The sequence below is a fragment of the Lepisosteus oculatus genome, chromosome 8, assembly GCF_040954835.1.
Source record: "Lepisosteus oculatus isolate fLepOcu1 chromosome 8, fLepOcu1.hap2, whole genome shotgun sequence".
Lineage (NCBI taxonomy): Eukaryota > Metazoa > Chordata > Actinopteri > Semionotiformes > Lepisosteidae > Lepisosteus > Lepisosteus oculatus.
The window spans coordinates 8,992,211-9,013,081 of NC_090703.1; the positions used below are offsets into that span (position 1 = coordinate 8,992,211).

The 20,871-nt window shown below is 40.3% G+C and overlaps 3 protein-coding genes across 3 annotated transcripts; all 3 read left to right on the forward strand.

Moving 5' to 3' along the window:
* The first annotated feature begins 337 nt into the window (after window positions 1-337).
* Window positions 338-9,120, forward strand: LOC102687153 (leucine-rich repeat-containing protein 74A). The gene is made up of 14 exons (XM_069193169.1): window positions 338-421; window positions 1,256-1,393; window positions 1,827-2,002; window positions 2,167-2,274; window positions 2,609-2,702; window positions 3,432-3,481; window positions 3,616-3,697; window positions 3,988-4,073; window positions 4,734-4,928; window positions 5,980-6,075; window positions 6,626-6,769; window positions 6,860-6,964; window positions 7,428-7,513; window positions 8,368-9,120. Exons 2-14 carry the CDS (start codon window positions 1,282-1,284, stop codon window positions 8,936-8,938), a joined length of 1,905 nt encoding a protein of 634 aa, XP_069049270.1. The 5' UTR covers window positions 338-421; window positions 1,256-1,281; the 3' UTR covers window positions 8,939-9,120.
* Window positions 9,121-10,232: 1,112 nt separating this feature from the next.
* Window positions 10,233-13,420, forward strand: olfm4.1 (olfactomedin 4, tandem duplicate 1). Its single transcript, XM_069192942.1, has 5 exons — window positions 10,233-10,416; window positions 10,788-10,955; window positions 11,442-11,654; window positions 11,893-12,037; window positions 12,394-13,420. Exons 1-5 carry the CDS (start codon window positions 10,363-10,365, stop codon window positions 13,197-13,199), a joined length of 1,386 nt encoding a protein of 461 aa, XP_069049043.1. The 5' UTR covers window positions 10,233-10,362; the 3' UTR covers window positions 13,200-13,420.
* Window positions 13,421-16,106: 2,686 nt separating this feature from the next.
* On the forward strand, window positions 16,107-19,379 carry olfm4.2 (olfactomedin 4, tandem duplicate 2). The gene is made up of 5 exons (XM_015350139.2): window positions 16,107-16,189; window positions 16,964-17,131; window positions 17,535-17,747; window positions 18,077-18,221; window positions 18,369-19,379. The coding sequence occupies exons 1-5, from the start codon at window positions 16,136-16,138 to the stop codon at window positions 19,172-19,174; spliced, it is 1,386 nt and encodes a 461-aa protein (XP_015205625.2). The 5' UTR covers window positions 16,107-16,135; the 3' UTR covers window positions 19,175-19,379.
* The last annotated feature ends 1,492 nt before the right edge of the window (window positions 19,380-20,871 follow it).

Sequence of the window (20,871 nt, forward strand, 5' to 3'; positions counted from 1 at the left end):
CCCGCGTACCGTATATTCCTGCGGACTGCTTATGAATCATTTCGATAAAATAAAACAATGTCACTGTTAAAACGTAAACTTTGCAATACTTTACAATAAAAAAAACATTGCATTTAGCGATAATATAGTAAAAACAGCTGATATGTAGAATTCAACATAATTCCTGGAAAGTTTCAAACAAAACAAATGACATAATACGCGATGTTCATATTGCTCTTGAAAGTGAAACAAATGTCAAAACAATGCTTTTATTTGATTTCGAATTTTGACAGCTGTTACCATGGAAAGGGGTGATTCGGTTCTGAATGAAACAATGATCACTAACAGAATGCTGGGAATATTATTGTCACAGCTGAAAGATCGTGTACTGTACCTCTGTCTTCTGTCTGCACAAGATTGAGCCCAATGCTAGAGAAATAAGGTATCATTAGCCCCGTAAGAGTGTTATAATGGAAACATGCATCGATACATTTAATGATATTATTACATTTTACGATGTTGTTTGTTCAACCAACAGGTCTTTTAGAGTTACTGTAACACACAATAACAAACTTCAGGAATACGTTCTATGAGTGAATATGTCTTTTATCACATCAGACTAAGGTTCAACAGTAAAACCTGGCACAATCTAATAAAATACAATTAAATAAAGGTTAATATACTACTTTTTAAAGAACACACATGCATTGCATGTAGCTTTGTTTGCATTTAGTCTCTGCCTTTGCTAACAAATTATTTATCGCCAAGTGCCTCCTAAGGGTTCCTGTTACATTTTTGTACAGGCTACAGTTTCACTTTGGCTGTACAGTTATCAACAATGCCTGTAGTTATATTTACTGGAACTCCTAGCAAGTGAAGTTGGACATAGAAAAAAGCTTTAAAATGGTGCTGGATGTCTTTGTTTCTTATCATCACATCTAGCTCCTTAATTAAAGTGTATCCTTCATCGAATACAACATATAGCCCAGAATTTGAGGTAAGCATAAAACATCAATGATCTACTTACTACAGAATGGGCTGGATGGGCTGATTTACTCCTGTTCTTGTTTGAAAACTTTCTAATGTTCTTACCGAGTGATAATTGACTCACTGTACATGCCAGAAATACAACAAATGTTAACCTGATGAACAAGACAGAATGGTTTACTGATAGAAATATAAACCTAAAGCCTGCAGAAATTCATTCCTGTTTAATCTTGCACACAGCATTCAAAAAGAAGGCCACTTTAAAATTACAATGAGGTTTGTTTTGTAGCTGCTGTCAGCTGTGAAGGGGTTGAGATGGCTCAGTCCAGCCTGTCTGTGGAGTCCCTCTGTCTAGAGACACAGAATGGCAGCCCTGCAACGGACCCAGACAGTGGAGATGAGTGGGACACTGACCTTGAGCTCAACGGTAAATCACCTTGCTTGAATTACAACATTCACTCTAGATCTATGAAAATGCGGAACTCACAATGTGCCTATACTGTATATAGAGCGAGTCAGTAACTTGTATTTCCTTTTCTTTTCAAGGGTTTTAACTGTCTATTTATCTGTTAGCTTTGCTAAAGAGTGTCAGTGTTTTTGGCATTGCTAATGTATGAATTTCGCAAGTTAAATTTAAAGGAAATCAAAAGGACGTGTGAGGCACACTTTTCTCAAATCTGGAGGAGCATGGATGGTGTTGCCCTGTTCTTAAAAATGCAGCTGGAAATCATTTAGATGGTCTGAAAGACTCAGGTGCCAGGGTGAATATCATGTAGTTTTCATTGCCGGTGAACAATATTCTCATTCGTTTTGTTAGATATTAACATTTAACGTAGAAGTCATGTATCTTTTTCCCTCAGACGGTAAGGAGACTAGAAGAAGTGTCTCTGCTCGTGAGCTCTACCTGCAGGCCTGCAGGCTGGTTGGTGTCGTGCCAGTCTCTTATTTTCTGCGTAACCTTGGAAACACAAACCTCAACCTTAACCACCATGGGCTTGGGCCTCAGGGAGCCCAGGCCCTGGCAATAGCACTTGTGGTAACTATCTCTATTCTTATAACTTACTAATACCATGGCCAACCTGGCAGGCTGCAGGGGTGGCAGTGTCTGCCTGCCTGATAATTGTTTCTCTGGTTATAATTTTTAGCAAAGCATCCTCTTCTGCAAATCTATTTTTTGTGTGTGTGTGTCTGTGTATGTAGAGCAACATGACGATCATAACCCTTGAACTGGAAGACAACTGTTTGTTTGCAGAGGGAACAAAATATCTGGCAGAGATGATCAAAGGAAGCTGCACTATTCAGAATCTGGTGAGCAGCAGACTGTGCATCAGATAGCACTCAGAGTAGCGCGTTCACGATTTACAGGAAAAACACAATCATCAGGCTGTTTCGGGAAGCCATGAGATGGTAGTGCAATGAAAGAACCTCTCTGCCCCGATCATACAGTTATTTGCGATTTGTTCTTTGAATTTAAAATTGTAGTGCAACACGTGTAGGAATGGATTTGTAATGTGAGCTCTTTTGAAAAGGAATTTATGTAGACGGCCACTAGAGAGCACTGTATTCTTGAAACCCCCTGCCTTCCACGCCTGAACAAAATTGCTTTGAAACCTAAAATAACATTAATTTATTTGTGTGACAGAATCTTTCCAATAACCACCTGAAGTCCGCAGGCGCTATCTACATGTCCAAAATGTTGTTGGACAATATCTCCCTCAGAACCATAAAACTCTCAGGTATATATACCCATCTCCGTTCACTTTTTACAGGCAATATGTTGTTTGGATTTTGGTTCATTCAGCTGGTTCATTCTAGACTTCCATCCAGATGTTTTAGATTTGGTATAGAGGTTCAGCACACCCAATACAGAATCACTTTGTATAGGAACTTTCATTCAGTAATATCAAGGGAAGCACAGTAAGGCCGTGGTTAGTAGTCCTGCCTCGGAGCTCTTGTGTCCTGAGTTTGATTCAGGCTTGAGGTATCTTCCACGTGGAGTTTGCGTGTTCCCATCGTGAGTTTTCTCTGAGTCCTCTGGTTTCCTCCCACGTTCTGAAGATATGCTGTCCAGGTCAATACGATAGATTGGTGTCCTGACCTGTATTTGTTTGTGTGCCCTGTGATAAACTAGTGTCCACTCCTGTGTGTTTGCCCTGTGATACACTAGTGTCCACTCCCGTGTGTGAACCCTGTGATACACTGGTGTCCTGTTCTATGTGTGCACTGTGATATACTTGTGTCTTGTTGATGTAGTAAGATAGTAGCGTTACAGTAAAATACAATTATTTAAAAACAGATTCTATACCCCATGAGCTTACTGGAATTCTTACCTTTTAACTTTCACCAGTTATAACAATATTATACTGTACAATGGAAAACAAAATGTATTTAGCCTCAATAAGTTGTACTTGCCTTTCTTTTTAAAATGCTTCAATAACGATGATTTCTGTTGATTGTTTAAACAGGAAATGAGTTCAGAGAAGAAGATGCAAAATGTTTTACAGATGCCTTGTCTGTAAGTCACAAACAAAAACTATTTAATAGAAAAAATTGTACCTATTATAAAAGCGTTTTTGTTCATGATACAGCACACTGGATAATATGTGTCTTATTCTCAATCCAGTACTTTTTCTTCTCTTTCTCTGCCAGAACAATTACAGAGTGAAGGAGCTAGACTTGAGCCACAACGAGTTCAGTGAGAAGGGAGGGGAGCACTTGGGCCAGATGCTAGGTATGGAGATCACTGTATCAGAAACACATTGCTTAGGTTTAGACTGCACAGCCACATCTGGACACTGGAACTACCAACATTATGAAATAGCTCAGTCAACAAAGGTTTTAGGAAGCAATGGGTATTTCAGTTGTTGTTGTTGTTGCTGAATTTACTGTAGAACGGACCAGTGATAGAAACTCAATCAAGAATCAGAATGCAATGATATTCACATTATTTCAATTATAAACAGAAAGATGCTTTTTAAAATGTTGATTTGTTGTTTGATTTTTGCTTTCAAACAACTATAGCAAACAATGAAGGATTGGAGATGCTGAACCTGAGCTGGAATCGTCTGCGTATGAAGGGGGCAGTGGCACTGTGTGCAGGGCTCAAGGTGTGCATTATTCCTGCTGCAGCTTCTCTCAAGCTCAGGGTGTGCCTGACTCCTGCTGCAGCTTCTCTCAAGCTCAGGGTGTGCCTGACTCCTGCTGCAGCTTCTCTCAAGCTCAGGGTGTGCCTGACTCCTGCTGCAGCTTCTCTCAAGCTCAGGGTGTGCCTGACAACTGCTGCAGCTTCTCTCAAGCTCAGGGTGTGCCTGACTCCTGCTGCAGCTTCTCTCAAACTCAGAGAGACATAATGCAGGCTTCTGTATTTTTTGGATATATTAAATGAAGTGAAGAATGCAAAACAACCAAAATCTTATCTGCTACTTCTCCCGAAAGCCAGTTTTCAAATTCTCATTTCAAATTATTGTCCTAAACATAACTTGTCAGAAATGTCTGGAAAATTAATCGGTTTAACGTGTGTGAACTATACTGTTGTTCTATATGGATAACAATGAATTCAGTTGCACAGTGAAATAATGTCACAGATTAAAACTATTATATTAAATACTCCAGTTTCTGTACAGCAACTTATGAAGAGAAAATTACAAAAAATGAAAAGGTCCTGTGTAAAACATTCACTCCATAACATTTTGAGAAGACTGGGACATAGGTGGCTAAAATTCTGTGGTTAAGGGCAGCACAGCAAACAGCTTTGTTTTTCTCCTCAGGTCAACATCACACTGAAATACTTGGATCTGTCCTGGAACGGCTTTGGGAATGAGGGGGCTCTTGCTCTGGGGGAGGCTCTAAAATTCAACAACACCCTACTGCACCTGGACCTCAGCAACAACCGGATCACCAACGAGGGCGTCGGCCTGCTCTGTAAAGGGCTGGTGGCTAACGACACACTGAAAGTGCTCAGGGTCAGTTGCCAATGTATTGCCTCCATTTATTTACCCAGGAGGGGAATTTGGACTGTATGCCTAAGGGATGAACATGGAAATCATGTTAAAAAAACAGAACATCTGAAGTGTGACCACATATTGATTTTTAATAACTTTTAAAATGCAAATTGCAGGAAAGGGTTCAGAGATGATTTGTGTCTGAGCTCAATTCAGTGACGGTGCCATATTTAATCTGGTTAGTGTCACAGCAGGATGAAAAAACAAATATTGTCATTAGGACAAGGACATTAGGTTCATTAGTGTAGCCATGCGTTGGTCAGGAACCTATGCAGACGGTTTAATCCGGAAGGAAATGAAACAGACACGGGGTGGAGACGAGGAGGAACTGGACAGGTTGACAAACAGGGGGGCGTAACACCTGTGCAGTGGTGCTCGGGGTGGGTGTGGCCATGGCAAACAAGTCCAGAGGAGTTCAGGGGGTGATCCAGTGAGAAGTCCAAAAGTCCAGGCCGGGTGATCCATCCAAGACAAATACAAGACAAGGTTTAAAAACCGATCTGGATCCGGTTCAGGGACGGGGAATAAAAGTGGGTTAACGGGGCCAGGTGCTCTGAGCCCCAGACCCAGATGGTCAGGACGCCGTGATGGAGCCTATGCCGTCGGGCCACTCCAGGAGGAGGGGCTGGATAGGAGGCAGGCAGACATAATCAATTAAAATGTGAAAGATCCGGAGCGCCCTTAAGAGGAGGGATTACAATCGTGACAATTAGGACTTGAAGTTTTTCTTTTAAGGGTTGGTTGATAAAAACATACAAAGAAATATTTTCCCTTTTTATATCTTTTGTGGTTTTGCAGTCCAGGCAAGCACTTATATAAACAAAAAAAAAAGTGTTCCTAGACAGATCAGCAAAGCAACAGACACAATTTCCTTAAGCAATGTAAGCTTGATTTCAAATCACCAGTTTTTGAATGAACATTCTTGCAGACAGGGATCAGAGACAGAGAAATTAACTTAGCTGGAGAGATAAGCTCCAATGTGTGAATGCTGTGAAATAATGTTGCTCCCCAGATGGCCTACAATTCTCTCACTGTTGAGGGAGCGCTGGCCCTGGTCACTGCAGTGAAGAACACCCCCAAATCTGCGCTGGAGGAGATCAATATCTCGGTGAGTTAACATGAAGGTAGTAAGTAAGCTGGTGGCAGTGCTGTAGCATCTTGGCCACAAGTCTTTTGCAGCCAAACAACAAATTTACTCTCCTTACTCATTCGGAATTTATGAGTCAGAAAAAACTGACACTATTGTGTATTATTTCATTAAAGAATAATATATTCTCTATATTTAGTTTTTTATTTTTTTTTATTTTGCAGTAGAAAAAGATCTACAGTTATACAGAGTATATGTAATATTCCAATTACATCAACTTCTTTTTTTAAATTCTAAAGCCATTTAAAGCCATTTTATGATTGTGCCAATAAACTTAAGAAAGCACATTTTAATGGGGTTTTATGGCACAAGGATTGAGCTCAAAGCAGATACAAAGCTGTTTGAAGTACAGTACTTAAATATCTGAAGATGTTTTCTGAATGCAGTCTGACAGAAGTTGTTAATTTACATAGATCATTTAAGAAGAGCCTGGCTCCAAATGACTAGAATTGCACTGGTATAATCGTCCTCACATCCTCTGACAATGCTTTTCGCCTCCATGTGTGTTCAGAATGTGCTGGTGAATGAGGCCTTCCTGCACCTGCTAGAGCTGACCTGTCAGGAACACCAGGCCCTGGAGGTGCTCTATGGGGGCGTTGGGGGTTTCATTGCCAAGAAGCTACCTCGGCGCCCAGACCCCATGAAAGTCATTCAGGTGCATTGAGCTCATACTCACTGACAGGATGACAGCCACGCGGTCACGGTCGGTGTCCTGTTTGTTTCATGCCCTGGCTGTTTTCTGTAGGATTACCTGGATGAACGCAAGCTGCGCCTCTGGGATTTCTTCCGCAACATCGACAAAGACGGATCAATGAGAGTGCCCGTCTCTGACTTCAGAAAGGCTGTACAGGTCTGATTCCACTTTGAGATTCCCAGAGCTCTGTCTAAGGACAGCCTCTGGCACTGCTCTGTCTATGAAGCATTTGGTGTTTGGCTTCACCTGGTGTGACTGTTTGAAATATCCAATGTGACATCCAGGACCAGGTGCCTTGCTCTGTATTCAGCGCTTTGATGTCAGCATCCTGTATTTTCATAATGTGAGGAGCTCATCGGTGTTACAGGGGCTACACTAATTACACCTTTACTACAGTTATCTATTGTAACTCTGAATATCCTGTCTATTTATGATTTGAAATGTCTGGGAAGGAGCTACTGTACATACAGTATGAGCTATCTACTGTATTTCTGCTCATCTTTTTCCAGATACTGTGAAGAGATGGAAGCCTGGCAGGCAGGCAGACATTCTTTTTGAATTGTCTTACTGTATATATTTTGGGGTGTCACCTTTGTGAATATTTTTCTCAATATTTTAGCAATCCAGTATTCCACTAGATCGATTTCAGATTGAGGAGCTGGTGCAGAGACTGGACAAGGACAGGAGTGGGAATGTAGACTACAGGTGAGTGTTCCTCAACCTCATACAGTATGTGGATTAAAAAAAAAACTGCCTGAAGGAGCATTAATCGTCTGATGACATCGAAGTAAATAATAAGCTGATCATAACAGCAGATAAGAACTTCCCTGAAAGAGACCTCGGTTTTTCTGCAAACATTTCAAAGAGTAGTTACTTCGCTGATTAAGCAGAATACTTTGAAAAGCCTTAATAAGGAAACCTTCCCCAAACCTTTCTCTTGCCACTTCTCAAATGACCCTCTGCTTGTGTTTTTCCTTTCGATTAGTTTCCTTATCCAGCCATAGTCAGCAGGAGAAAGACGGGCAGCAGTTCAGTAGATGTCCGTTCCAGCAACTAATTGTCTTCAGGAGAGGAAAGGGCAGAGGCAGATCAGTAGAATCTCAAGGGCTCCAATAAAGGTTCAGTGAAACATGGCTGGGCTCAGTGTGCTTCGACTCCCATCTCTGGTCTCCTAGCACTCTTCTTACCTTTGTTGTGTTAAATATGTTCCCTCACCACATTCCCCAGAGGTACCTATGTACACAGGTGTTTAGAAATGCAGAAGGAAAAGCTGCAGGAAAGGGACCTGAGAGTAACAAAATAATAAAAGGCACAAGAAAGCATGACATCCTTTTGCCTAAAAGCAAGCACTTCTGTATTAGATCTTGTCCATTTATCTTCAGGTTTAGTTGGTAAGAGAACAGTGTCTGAGTAGTATATTAAGATGGCATAGCTGGGAGAAAGATGAGTACTGCAAGGCCTGGCTTTGCACGAGTCACACTGCTCTTGCTTCCTGGAACCTGCTGCTCTGCTCCCTTTGCATCTCACTTGCTCTCTTCCCATGACCGCTTGCTGCTCAGGGGCCTCGCCGACACCCGGAAGCAGATGATGAGAGATCACCGCCGGCTGCTTCGGAAGGCGGAGTCCCGCCAGAAGAAGGAGAAACAGAAAAGCGAGCGCATCCTGAAGACCTTCCAGAGTGCGGTGGAGGCCGTCACCCCCCGCAGCTCCATGGTGATCTCACCAGGGGGCGCCAAGGAGGGGGAGGAGTCCGGTGGGCCTCAGCACTTCTCGGCCACCCCTCTCAGCTCCTGGCACCACGCGGTGATGACAAACAGCAGTCGCTACTCGGCGCCCGACACGGACAGCGACCGCGTCTGTCTCCCGCGCATCGGGAGCCAGGCCCGCCCCCTGTTCCTCAGCACGCCGGAGGTGCGCTCCTTGTCCCAGCCCAACCTCCTCTCCGAAAGCAGTGGGTCCCCCCTGCCCAAGCCGGACTCGGCCCACCGCGGCCCTCACTGCAGCTCCAACCCCGAGGTGTTTTCTCACAAGCTCAACTCCGGATCAAACAGCTTGACCAGGTCCAGACCAGCGCTGACGTCTCCCAGGAACCCAGCTTCAAAACGTCCCAAAAAGAAGTCCACAGAATGAGCACAATTTACAATGCCTTTATTTCTTTTTAACCAAGAACAAAAACGAATGCGATATGTTTTGAATCTTTTTTTTCTGTCTACTGTATATATATCCAATGGAGCACAAAGATGTTGCTGAATTTGTGATCCCCAGAATTGGTAAATTATTACACTGACAATTAACATAAAAGCTGATGACTAGGGTGGAAATATTTTCCACCAAAACAAACAAAAAACACTCCCCCAATGTCTCTTTTTACAAGAGTTTCAATAGTGAGATTCAATCTTAAGAAAACAATTCTACAATAAGAGTTTAAGAAAGGTGACAAATGAGAGGAGGCCATTCAGCTCACTGGAGGCTTATTACCTGCATTGTGTCCATATACTGTAGATGTTACAACCAAAGGCTGCTGGAACTCTTCAGGCTGATAAGTGTAACTCTAACACACTAACATACTTTGGCACCTGCAATCATATTACATATATGTCATGATAAATCTTCAAAGTGGTTATCACATCTTGTAGTAGAAATGATTGAATCTTGACATTTGCCTCATAAAGACTTTCACTTCGCTAAAATTGTCGAATGTTGAGATTTTGTCATTTTTGTCTCCTCTGTCATGCATTGATTTGCACACTATTTCTGCATGACTCTTTGCCTGTGACTAAGAAAAGAAATGGATAAAATTATTTATTTTATTATTATTGATAAAATTATATTCTTGATAAAAGAATAGCATCAACGTGATTTTCATCATTTAGACATATGGTTTTTATAAATTATGTGGAAACTACAGACACATTTAGTTTTCTGGTGCCACATTCGAACATTAAAAGGTTCTCAGTTTTAAATGTGCTTCTTCATGGTTTTAGCTTGTGTCCTCTGGCTCATGTTACAGTGCTGATTCTGAAGACGTCTACTAAGTTGACTTTTGAGGATTTCGAATATGTGAATCTCATTGCCTTTTCTGTTCAGGACTAAAAAGATGCAGGTCCTTTAGTCTGCCTATGATATCCCTTTATATGTACAGTATTAGGTTGCTGATTCTAGAGCAGCAATGTCTTTTTTATTCTGTACCCAAAGTCTTACTTGGGAATTTTTCACATAACATATCCTGATTTACATTCTGTATTTTTAACTATACTTAATTGTACTTTATTTTGCAAAGCTCTTGATCTTACAGATGTTCACCGATTTGTGCATCATAGAAAAAAGTTCAAACAAGCCCCAAAACAGGTGTTAATCACCCATGGCTGTACATTTTATTGTCATTTTATTGGACTACAGATTTGACCTAATGTATTGTATATAGATACAGAATATTACAGTGATAATCCTGAGAACGCAAAAGATGTTGCTGTTATCAAAGGTAAGATAAGGGATTTAAAAGGCTCAGGATTCAAACACAAATCATAGACCCAGGAGCACAAGACTGAAGAACAATGATCTCTGCGCTACTGCTATTCATCCTCCTCCACTGTGCGCTTTCCTGGATGGTGAGAATCTTGTTTCAGTAGGCATTAGACCTCCCTATTCAATTAAATACTCTTTAATAAACCACATTGAAAATCAAGGATATTGGTATTCGGGTATTTCCTTTGGAAACACTAACTGCAACAGGCAAGCATTTAATAATGTTTAATTTAATTCATAGAGTCATCTCTACTTGTAATGCAGGACTTGCAGCATAGACGTCTACAGGATTATATACTGGTGCAGTATGAGTACAGACAGTAAATTCTGATCAAATAATTCCATAGCACAAGCAGTATGAGGACCAATGGGGAAAATACATCCTGTTTGTCCTTCTAAGGAAGTACATAAGAGTAAGGGAGTGTTGTACAATTTAATCTATGTATTCCTGTAGCCCATAGACCACTGGAGCTCCAGCAATGCAACAGGAGGTGTGGAGGAGAATGACAGCTGTTCCTGCAAAGTGTTCCTGCCCAACAAAATCTTCCCCTTTGACAAAGCAGAAGATCTAGAGAAGACAGCAGTGATGATCGGTCACAAACTGGAGCTGGAGATGAGCAAGGTACAGATTCATTTGGGCATTATTAAATTATATATTACTTTAAAGTAAATAGCATTCTCATAGTGTATTTTAAAAGCATGAAATGACCATTGTGTCTTTCTTTTAAACATATACCAGACAGATGAGTTATTATACCATACAATTATGTTAATGACCATGCCTTAAGAATTTCAGCTATAATCAGCATCACTCTAAATATGTAACAAATAATACTGAAATGTCCATCCACCCATTTTCTAACCTTTTTATCCAATTTAGTGTTGCAGGGTAGCAGAAGCCCATCCCAGCAGGCACAGGGTGCTAGCCAGGATACTCACTGAATGGAAGGCCACTCCATCGCAGATTACTGAAACACAAAAAAAAATAGAATTTCTTTCTCTCCCAGCCTGGCCTGAATTCATTTAGTGGTTTGCATCTGCAGAGAGATGACGAGACCCCAGTGGGAGCTTCTGCTGTGATAATGGACTGAACTCTCCGTGTCTGTAGGTTGAGATCTACGAAAGCAAGCTGACCATCTATGTGGCGAAGCTGGAGAACCTGACGGCGCGTGTGGAGGTGATGGAGAAGGACCCTGACAAGTACACGGAGCTGCAATTCGAGCTGCTGAAGATAGAGATCAAGCAGCTCGAAGCTCTTATCACTGAGCTGAAAGGATCTATCCAGACCTCTTCATCCATTTTCACAAGTCTGCATTTAGAGGTAATGGAAATGTAGCAAAATCGAATTTTCCTCGTTATGGTATTTCATGAACATGGGCTATAATAAGATATAAGATACTGTATACATATGATAATACCAGGTATTATTGTTTCTTTATAATATGTATTTTTCTGTCCACTGTTATCTAAATTTTTCCCAAATGAATTTTGTTCTTTTTGGAGTACAGTCTCTCACACACCACACTATATTTGAACACCGTTGTACTTTATTTTCTAAGATTTCCAATATGACAGTCACAGCAACCCATCTTGAGAGCTACGACAAGAACGGTGTGCTGGCGACCCGCCGTGAGAACGCAAAACTGCAGCAGAAACTGGAGGAATGCGAAAGATGGCAAAACGAGCTGTTCAAACCCGAGATAGGTAACTCAGATTTCTTGATTCAACTTCCATTTCACTTTGGTTATTTGACCCTGTTATCAGACTGTGCCATTCAGTACAACGCAAATATTCACTGTTCCATTATTTTTCATGATTTCATCCCTTTAAATCCAAACAGACACGATATGGATTTGTTATTACTCAGCAGTGACTCAAGACGTTTTTGGTGGTTAGTTTTTTAACTTGAGCACAGACAGTACTTCAGGTTTATCTGGACTATATTTACAACGTTTAGGTGTTTTCTCACATACATTAATAACCCATGCTTGATGATCGACTTTTGAAAGAAAATACCTTCCTTACAGCTCATACTATTTTGTTTTTCTCTATTTTTTCAGGATCCTGTAAGCATGGGGGCATTAGAAACCTCAGCATGCCATTTATAGTCCAGCTAAACGATCACGACAGTACAAGTTACACATTTGGAGGATGGGGAAGAGACTCCAAGCCTCTGCCTGGCTTTGAGAAGATGTACTGGTATTCTGGATATACCTCCAGCTACATGTACAACTTGTACCTCTACTCCGACTACACCAACCTGGTTTTAGGCAATTCTTTTAAAAGCTTTTATTATAGTAATTCTAACACAAACAGGGGGAATGGGAATAATTATATAATGCACGGAAACTACTTGTACTATAACTGCTACAGTAGCAGAAATATGTGCAGAATGAATGCAACTACTATGACGTCAGAGTCCAGAGTCCTACCTGATGCAGCTTATAACAACAGGTTCTCTTACAGCGCTACTCAGTACCAGGATTTTGACTTTTCAGCTGATGAGAATGGACTGTGGGTGATTTACGCAACGGAAGCGAGTAGGGGTAACATGATGATCGCCAAAATTGATGTAAACGCTTTTGCTGTAGAGCAGACATGGGAAACAAAGATGTTCAAGCGGTCGGTGAGCAATGCCTTCATGGTGTGTGGGGTTCTGTATGCCACCCAACCAATTAACATTAACACGGAGGAGATATTCTATAAATACGACACCAAGACTGGTGAGGAGAGTTATATCAGCATTCCCTTCAATAAGAAATACGAAGAATTTTTAAATCTTCACTACAACCCTATAGATCAAAAACTGTACATGTATAACAATGGCTACTATGTGTTTTACAATGTTAACTTCCACAAGGAATAACAGAAGATTAAAGAAATATGGAATTTCTAAGTGTCACATTGTTAAAGCATCATGTGTTAACATTTATCCAACAATGTATTTCTGGTATTTTTAAAGTATATTGTTAAAGAAAACCTTATACTGTATATGTGAATATTTGAGAAGACAAACACAGTGGCACCACTGACAACAACTGTGAAATTCTTCACTTTAATAAATAAAATCCTATACAAGCATCAAAACAGCACAGTGTGTTTATTATGCATGGACACACACAAAGGAATATGTTTTATTTGTACACATACAACAGTTCCAATAAGGAGCTTTAAAACATTTACAACAACTGCTTTAAAACAGGAGCTGAAGGAAGGAAGTTCAAAAACTCTATTTCAAACCACAACAAACAGGTATGAATTGTTATTAGTGACTTCTAGGTGACAATGGATATACATCAATTGAAATACAATACATACAGTACAGTACGTCTACAATGGGTGAACAAATACTGTATAATTTGTTTTTGCAACTTGTCTGCTGCCCTTAAATGTAATAAAACTCTGTAGAAATTTGACGATTGTAAGGAACGATAATTCAATTACAAAAAGAACTGTCCGTTTGAACAGGATTGAGAAAAATAATTAACTTTTATTACTATCTTACGATACAATAATCCTAACATACTGTATCTGAAGAGAATTAAAGCTCTCAGAGTTGCAGAGCGCATTGCAGAGTTGGTCAGCCCTTCACATTGTACTGTACATGACTGTCATGGGAATGGCAAAAATCGAGGTGATGAAAGACCATTTATCATGCTCCAGTATCACTACACTTGAAAATGGCTTTATAGTCTCTAAAGGCATGCTGAACAAACGACATCTTAGCACTATAATGAGAGATCTATAAACTCTGAGAATGAAAGAACGTGCTCTGTAATGTCAAAATCCATTCCATCAAATTTATAACCACTTCATACAATATAGGGGATCCGTAGCCTGTCCTGGCAAGCAATGGGCTCAAGGCAGGGTACATCCTGGACAGGACACCCGTCCATCACAGGACACATACAGACACAGACAAGCACATACTCACACCAGGTCAAAATCCCAAGAGGGATTCAGACAGATTCAATCAAAACAAGCGTTTAAACTACAAAAAATAATTACACAAAATATATAGTATATTCAGATTCCCGTTTAAGGTACTTTATTTTAATTATTTTGACAGAAAGGATTGTCTGAAATATGCTACCAAGCTATAATATGAGTGATATTCCATGGAGATTCAATAGAGAAGCAGAAACTCTCAATGTCCTGTACAGTAGAATGAATAATGATAATGGCCCAAACAAAATATTAAAGAATATCCCTAATTGTGCCTGAATAGATACTTTAGTCAGGTGTTCTGTGGCCTTCAGAGGTGAAACAGAGGCAAATGCATCCAAAATCATTCACTAAAAAATAAGAAATAAATTCTTTATCATTAAACTACATTAATTATACAGTTCTACAGTCTGCTCTTTCCCAAAAACGTGAGGAAATTTATACTATATAAGCAACTGAGATTGTTGAGTAAGCTGCCTTTTCATGACTTTTGTTGCAAGCCACTTCTCCTAATTATATAATCTTGTTTGTATGAGTAATTACTGTTGTTAGCTAAGGCTGGTGTGTACTTTGCACTTTGTGGTGAACATTTGTCTTGTTCTTTTATTCATTTAACATAGAGATGTTTGTTAAGTCCTAGATAATTAAGTGAGCAAATTAGCTGTCCCATAGTATAAACATCATCATCATTGTCATCATTTTCTAACTGCCTACACATGGTGAGGGTTGCGGTTGTAATAGGCTGAACAGAGCACACCAGAGTTCTCTTTCCCAGCTCATCCTGAAGGATTCCAAGGTGGTCCCAGGCCAGCTAAGAGATATAATCCCTTCAGCAGGAGGCTCCTGGGGGGCATCCTCACCAGATCAGCCACATCAACTGGCTCCTCTCGATCCAGAAGAGCAGCGATTCTACTCGAAGTTCCCCCCAGACTGCTGAGCTCTTCACGGAGAGAAAGCCCAGCAACCATATGGAGAATCCTCATTTCCACCACTTGCCTTTGTAATCTTATTCTTTCAGTCAATTCCCAAAGCTACAACAACTACATGACCATAACAGGAGAGCAACATGTCCATAGACATAGAGATGGAGATCATCCAGAAAAACAAGAGCTGCTTTGAAAACCCAGCTCCTGCTTCATCACTACTGTTTGGTCCAGCATCCTCATCTCTGCAGCTGCTGCCCCAATCTGCTGGTCAATCCCATGATCCCCTCTACCTTCACTCGTGCACAAGACCTCACGGTACTTAAACTCCTGCACTCGGGGCAGCTATTCCTGCCTCACCTGGAGAGACCAAACCTCTCTTTCTCAGGAGAGAACCATGGCCTCAGACTTAGAGGTGCTGACCCTCATCTTGACTGTGTCACATAATAAACTTCTCCAGTGCGCACCAGAGACAGAGTATTCACTGAACAAACTGTGCCCTCTGCATCATTTACAATGTTATTCTAACATAAATACAATATGTTCCTATCATTAGCAATGGGTTTAACAATGGGTATGATATGGAGCAGCAGTCTACTATGATTAAGTTGCTTATGACACCTTATTTCGTCTGAAATTTCTTCACAGATGGTTAATGGCAGTAGACTGTCCTATAGTAAACAGAAAACATGAGAATTTCTACAGGTTCTCATTCCAACATAGATGCTAGTCACCAATGTTTACAAAAGATATCATCATCAAAGAAATAAAGAGCCTCATCAGAGGCATGCACACCGTCAGATACAGGAACTGCTGTAATAACTTTGAGAACAGGAAAGATGTTTCCATTGAGGTAGATAAGATAAGCAATTTAAAAGCTCCAGGATCCACACAACAAAACACAAGAGATCTAGAGAGACAAAGCTAAAGAACAATGATTGCTGTCCTGCTCTTATTCTCTCTGCTCACGTCTGGGCTTGCCTGGGTGGTAAGAAACTTGTTTTAATTGTTAAACCTCTTGCTGAAAAATATATTGAATTATTTCTATGCGAGTAGAATAAGTCCTGTCAATCTTTTTGCATCCTGAGCCTTTCTATCGTTTTGTATTGTTCTGAGGTTGTGAACTACAGAACACTTATAATGCTGTTTATGTTACGCAACTTATTTTCTTGTCAAATTAAAAACAGTCAAGTATCACCGTTTTGTCATGAAGTTGTTGCTGGCATATTTAAAAGAACCTTGTCCCGATGGTTCTTCTAATTTTTGTAAAGTAAATTTAATGCAGGAGAGCTACTAGGTCTAGTTTAATCATTGGAAATCCGGGAAAAATAATAAATAGAGTTTTCAGCAAAATTTAATGAGGGAAGATGGCAGCTAAATTCAATTTGCCTCAACTGTCCAAACTTGTAATCATTCCTGACATTATTTCCTAAAGCTTAGGAAAGCTTCTCACTCTGTACTATTGTACTCCGTACTCACTCTGCACAGGGGTCCCAATTTCATTATCCTGTGGCCAGAAGGTTAGCCCTCAGCCCAGCAGGTTAAGCCAAATATACTATTGGCTATTAACATGCAATGCACATTTTTCTACATATCTATTTCTTGGGTTTCATTCCTTGTGAAACCCATAGCAGGTGCATGTACAGTAATTTGTATGGTGAAATGCAAGGCAAGTGAGCAGCCTGTTGACTTGACATAGTGTTACAAAGCGTTTGAAATTGGAACCAGTACTCAACAGCATCTCACCCCTCATCTTCTACAGCCCATAGAACACTGGGGTGCAGCTAATGTGACACAAGGAGTGGACGAGAATGGCCAGTGTATCTGTCAAGTGTTCCTGCCAGACACAACCTTCCCAGCTGACAAAGTGGAACATCTGCAACAGACATCGAAAGTGCTTGGCCAGACTGTGGAGCTGGAAATGAGCAAGGTATGCAACTGTCATTATCTGTTTATTGAGATCATAGTGTTTCACATGCGGTACCTTTTGCACGCATGGAAAAGTCTACAAGATCTGGTATGTGAATAGTGTATAATGCAATTCCTCTATACCTAGTAAGTGAGGGAACAAGCACACAAAAGTTAATAGGGTTAGAAGAATTCATATTTCTAGATTTCTGAAACACATATTTATGTGTTTTTAAATCTGCTTTAGCTAGTCTTGAGAAGCTGCAACTTTTAGCCAAAATGCACACAAACTCCCTGATGATGTGCTGATCTTCACAGAGGGAAGGGGCTTCTGAATCCCAAATCCAGTGGCATAATGACAAACCTTAAGAAAGCCAAGTCACCGTGCATACAAGTAACTGCTCTGAGCTCTTCCTCACCTGCAGCTCGAAGTCTATGAAAGCAAACTGGTCATCTACTCTGAAAAGCTGGTCAACCTGACTGCGCGCTTGGAGTTCATCGAGAGCAGACCCGACAAGTACACAAAGCTGGAGTTCGAGCTGCTCAAGATCGAACTCAAGCAGATGGAAGTGCTGGTCACCCAGCTGAAGGCTTCTCTGAATTATTCCTCTCCCATATTTGACATGCTGTATGCAGAGGTAAGGTACCGAATAGAGGGTACACAATCCCTGTCTTACCTTTCAGTATTTGGTATGGACACTATCAATAGGCTATCTCCGAAAATTTCAATCAAGTAATTATTAAAACAAGCTTGTGTAGCACATTCACAGTTTATTATTAACATGATTTAAAAGATGATTGAGCTACGTTCATTAATACAACATGCATTATTAAAAAGCAATTAATTCCAATTTGATTGATCCAACTCATCACGACCATTTCAAAAGCAGTAAAATCGCTTCAGTTAAAATGTTACGGTTGTCTAGAAGCTCTGTAACCTCACTGTTGTAATTGGTTTTCATCCTAGATCTACAACATGACAATAGTTGTGAATCAGCTGGAGAGCTATGACAAGAACAACCTGCTTGTGATCCGTTATGAGTTCACCAAACTCCAGCAGAAACTTGAGGAGTGTAAGAGGTGGCACAATGAGACTTTTAAGCCTGACATTGGTAAGTGCCCTTTTCTGATTTTAAAATTGCTTCCTAGTCTCTGTGGATGCTCTTTTTACTCAGTATTAAACACTTCAGAGAAAATCTATGGCACATTGAACTTAACGATGTTCTTTGTGTATGCCTGATTGTTTTCTGTTTTTTCAGGATCCTGTAAGCATGGGGGCATTAGAAACCTCAGCATGCCATTTATAGTCCAGCTAAACGATCACGACAGTAAAAGTTACACATTTGGAGGATGGGGAAGAGACTCCAAGCCTCTGCCTGGCTTTGAGAAGATGTACTGGTATTCTGGATATACCTCCAGCTACATGTACAACCTGTACCTCTACTCCGACTACACCAACCTGGTCTTAGGCAATTCTTTTAAAAGCTTTTATTATAGTAATTCTAACACAAACAGGGGGAATGGGAATAATTATATAATGCACGGAAACTACTTGTACTATAACTGCTACAGTAGCAGAAACATGTGCAGAATGAATGCAACTACTATGACGTCAGAGTCCAGAGTCCTACCTGATGCAGCTTATAACAACAGGTTCTCTTACAGCGCTACTCAGTACCAGGATTTTGACTTTTCAGCTGATGAGAATGGACTGTGGGTGATTTACGCAACGGAAGCGAGTAGGGGTAACATGATGATCGCCAAAATTGATGTAAACGCTTTTGCTGTAGAGCAGACATGGGAAACAAAGATGTTCAAGCGGTCGGTGAGCAATGCCTTCATGGTGTGTGGGGTTCTGTATGCCACCCGACCAATTAACATTAACACGGAGGAGATATTCTATAAATACGACACCAAGACTGGTGTGGAGAGTTACATCAGCATTCCCTTCAATAAGAAATACGAAGAATTTTTAAATCTTCACTACAACCCTATAGATCAAAAACTGTACATGTATAACAATGGCTACTATGTGTTTTACAATGTTAACTTCCAGAAAGTCTGAATGCTGTTTTAAGAGAAGATAAATACATTTCTTTTCTGAAATACAATATTTAGGTGACCACATTGCTGTTTGTATACCCATAAAGAGAAGGCAGCACACATTAATTGTACCTATTGATAGTTATTTAAAAACATACTTACAATGCAACAAAAACCACTGTGTTTATCCGTAAGGGAATAAAAGCAAATATTATTCAAGCATCAAACCCTGTCAGTGTCTGTTTAAATACCTATATAAATAAATAGAATCTCACTGTATATAACATGCAGAACATAATTTTATTCCTCTGGGACATGGGCATGACACTTTGTTAAAGAATTTGTCCAATACTGAGTAAATGTATTAACAAGCCAAGATCACACATGTTAATCACACAAAATCAAATGTTTTAAATTATAAGAACAATTAAAACTCAAACCAGCGAATAAGTGAAAAGGTTATTACTAACTCAAGTGAAATATATTGAACTTGCAAAAACATTCATTGTATTCCCAATAGATGTTATTTTTTCACATGGAAATCATACAATTCACAAGACAAAGTTATTAATTCCAGGTCACAACTGGACTTTTAGCACAAGCTTCACTAAATGGACACTCTTCATGTAGTGGCTGGTTAATTTTAGTCCTTCACAACAAAAATACAAAATTGTTTTGCTACATTGGGCATGTGTGTCAATGGGTACTCTCCTAAATCCTTTCTGTACTCCAGTTCCCTTTAAGCACAGATTTGCAGAGTAAAATAACATGGGACATGAAGAATGAAGGTAATCAGAAAGAGAAGCAAATGCAAACTTGTTTACCCTTTACTCATTATGCAAAGGACTTCCTTGATCTAAAGGGTGCTTGGAATGTGGAAGAAAGCCCCCAACCACGTTGCTGAAGCAGATATCCTGGCTTCTTTGTAAAAACTGCTGGATCTAAGTATCAGATGGGCTCGGTGAGCTGAAAGGCCTCATTGCTCTTGTTGGCAGCTGTTTTTATTTTCTCACAAGAAAATTAGTGCAGCACGACACCACACAAGTTCTGCTTTCCCTCTGATGTCCTGGTTCTGAGAAAGTGTGCAGTCACTGAAGACAGAAAGAAGAAAAGGGGTCTTGTTCTGGAGCTACTGAACATTGTATATTTTGGTTCTGGCACGCTTTTCATATTTACTGTACACACATTTTTAGACATGCTGATTACTAAGTGCCCTTATGGAACAGTCAGAGAATGAGCTGTCTGTACACAACAGCTCTGTGCACAGGGGCTCTCAGGATGATTTTGCTAGGCAACCCACACAGTGTGTGGGTTGATCAGCTGCCGTTATTATCCTAGGTTGTTTAAGGAATGGGGAAAACACTTAAAAAATCTCCACTTTACACAGTTTGGTGTAGTTTTACGTAATTTACCGATATTGTGTTGCGTGTGATCAACTCTGAAACTAAAGGTCATTTTTGAAAATGATGGGGCTGAAAGAAAATCCTTAAGAAATATGCTAAACTGTCCTTTATGTGTGTTTCAACTTTTTACAAAAGTGTGACCCTGCCTAGTTATTTCATGATACCTACCAGAGATTGCAGCCTGTCTGGAGCTCTTGCATTGCGTCAGAGGGAGAGGGTGCCTGGTATGTTCCTGCCTCACTCAACCATTCCAGGTGACAGCATTGCTTCCCTGCACACATACTGTAGATGTCAATCCAAACCAATTCGAAACAGG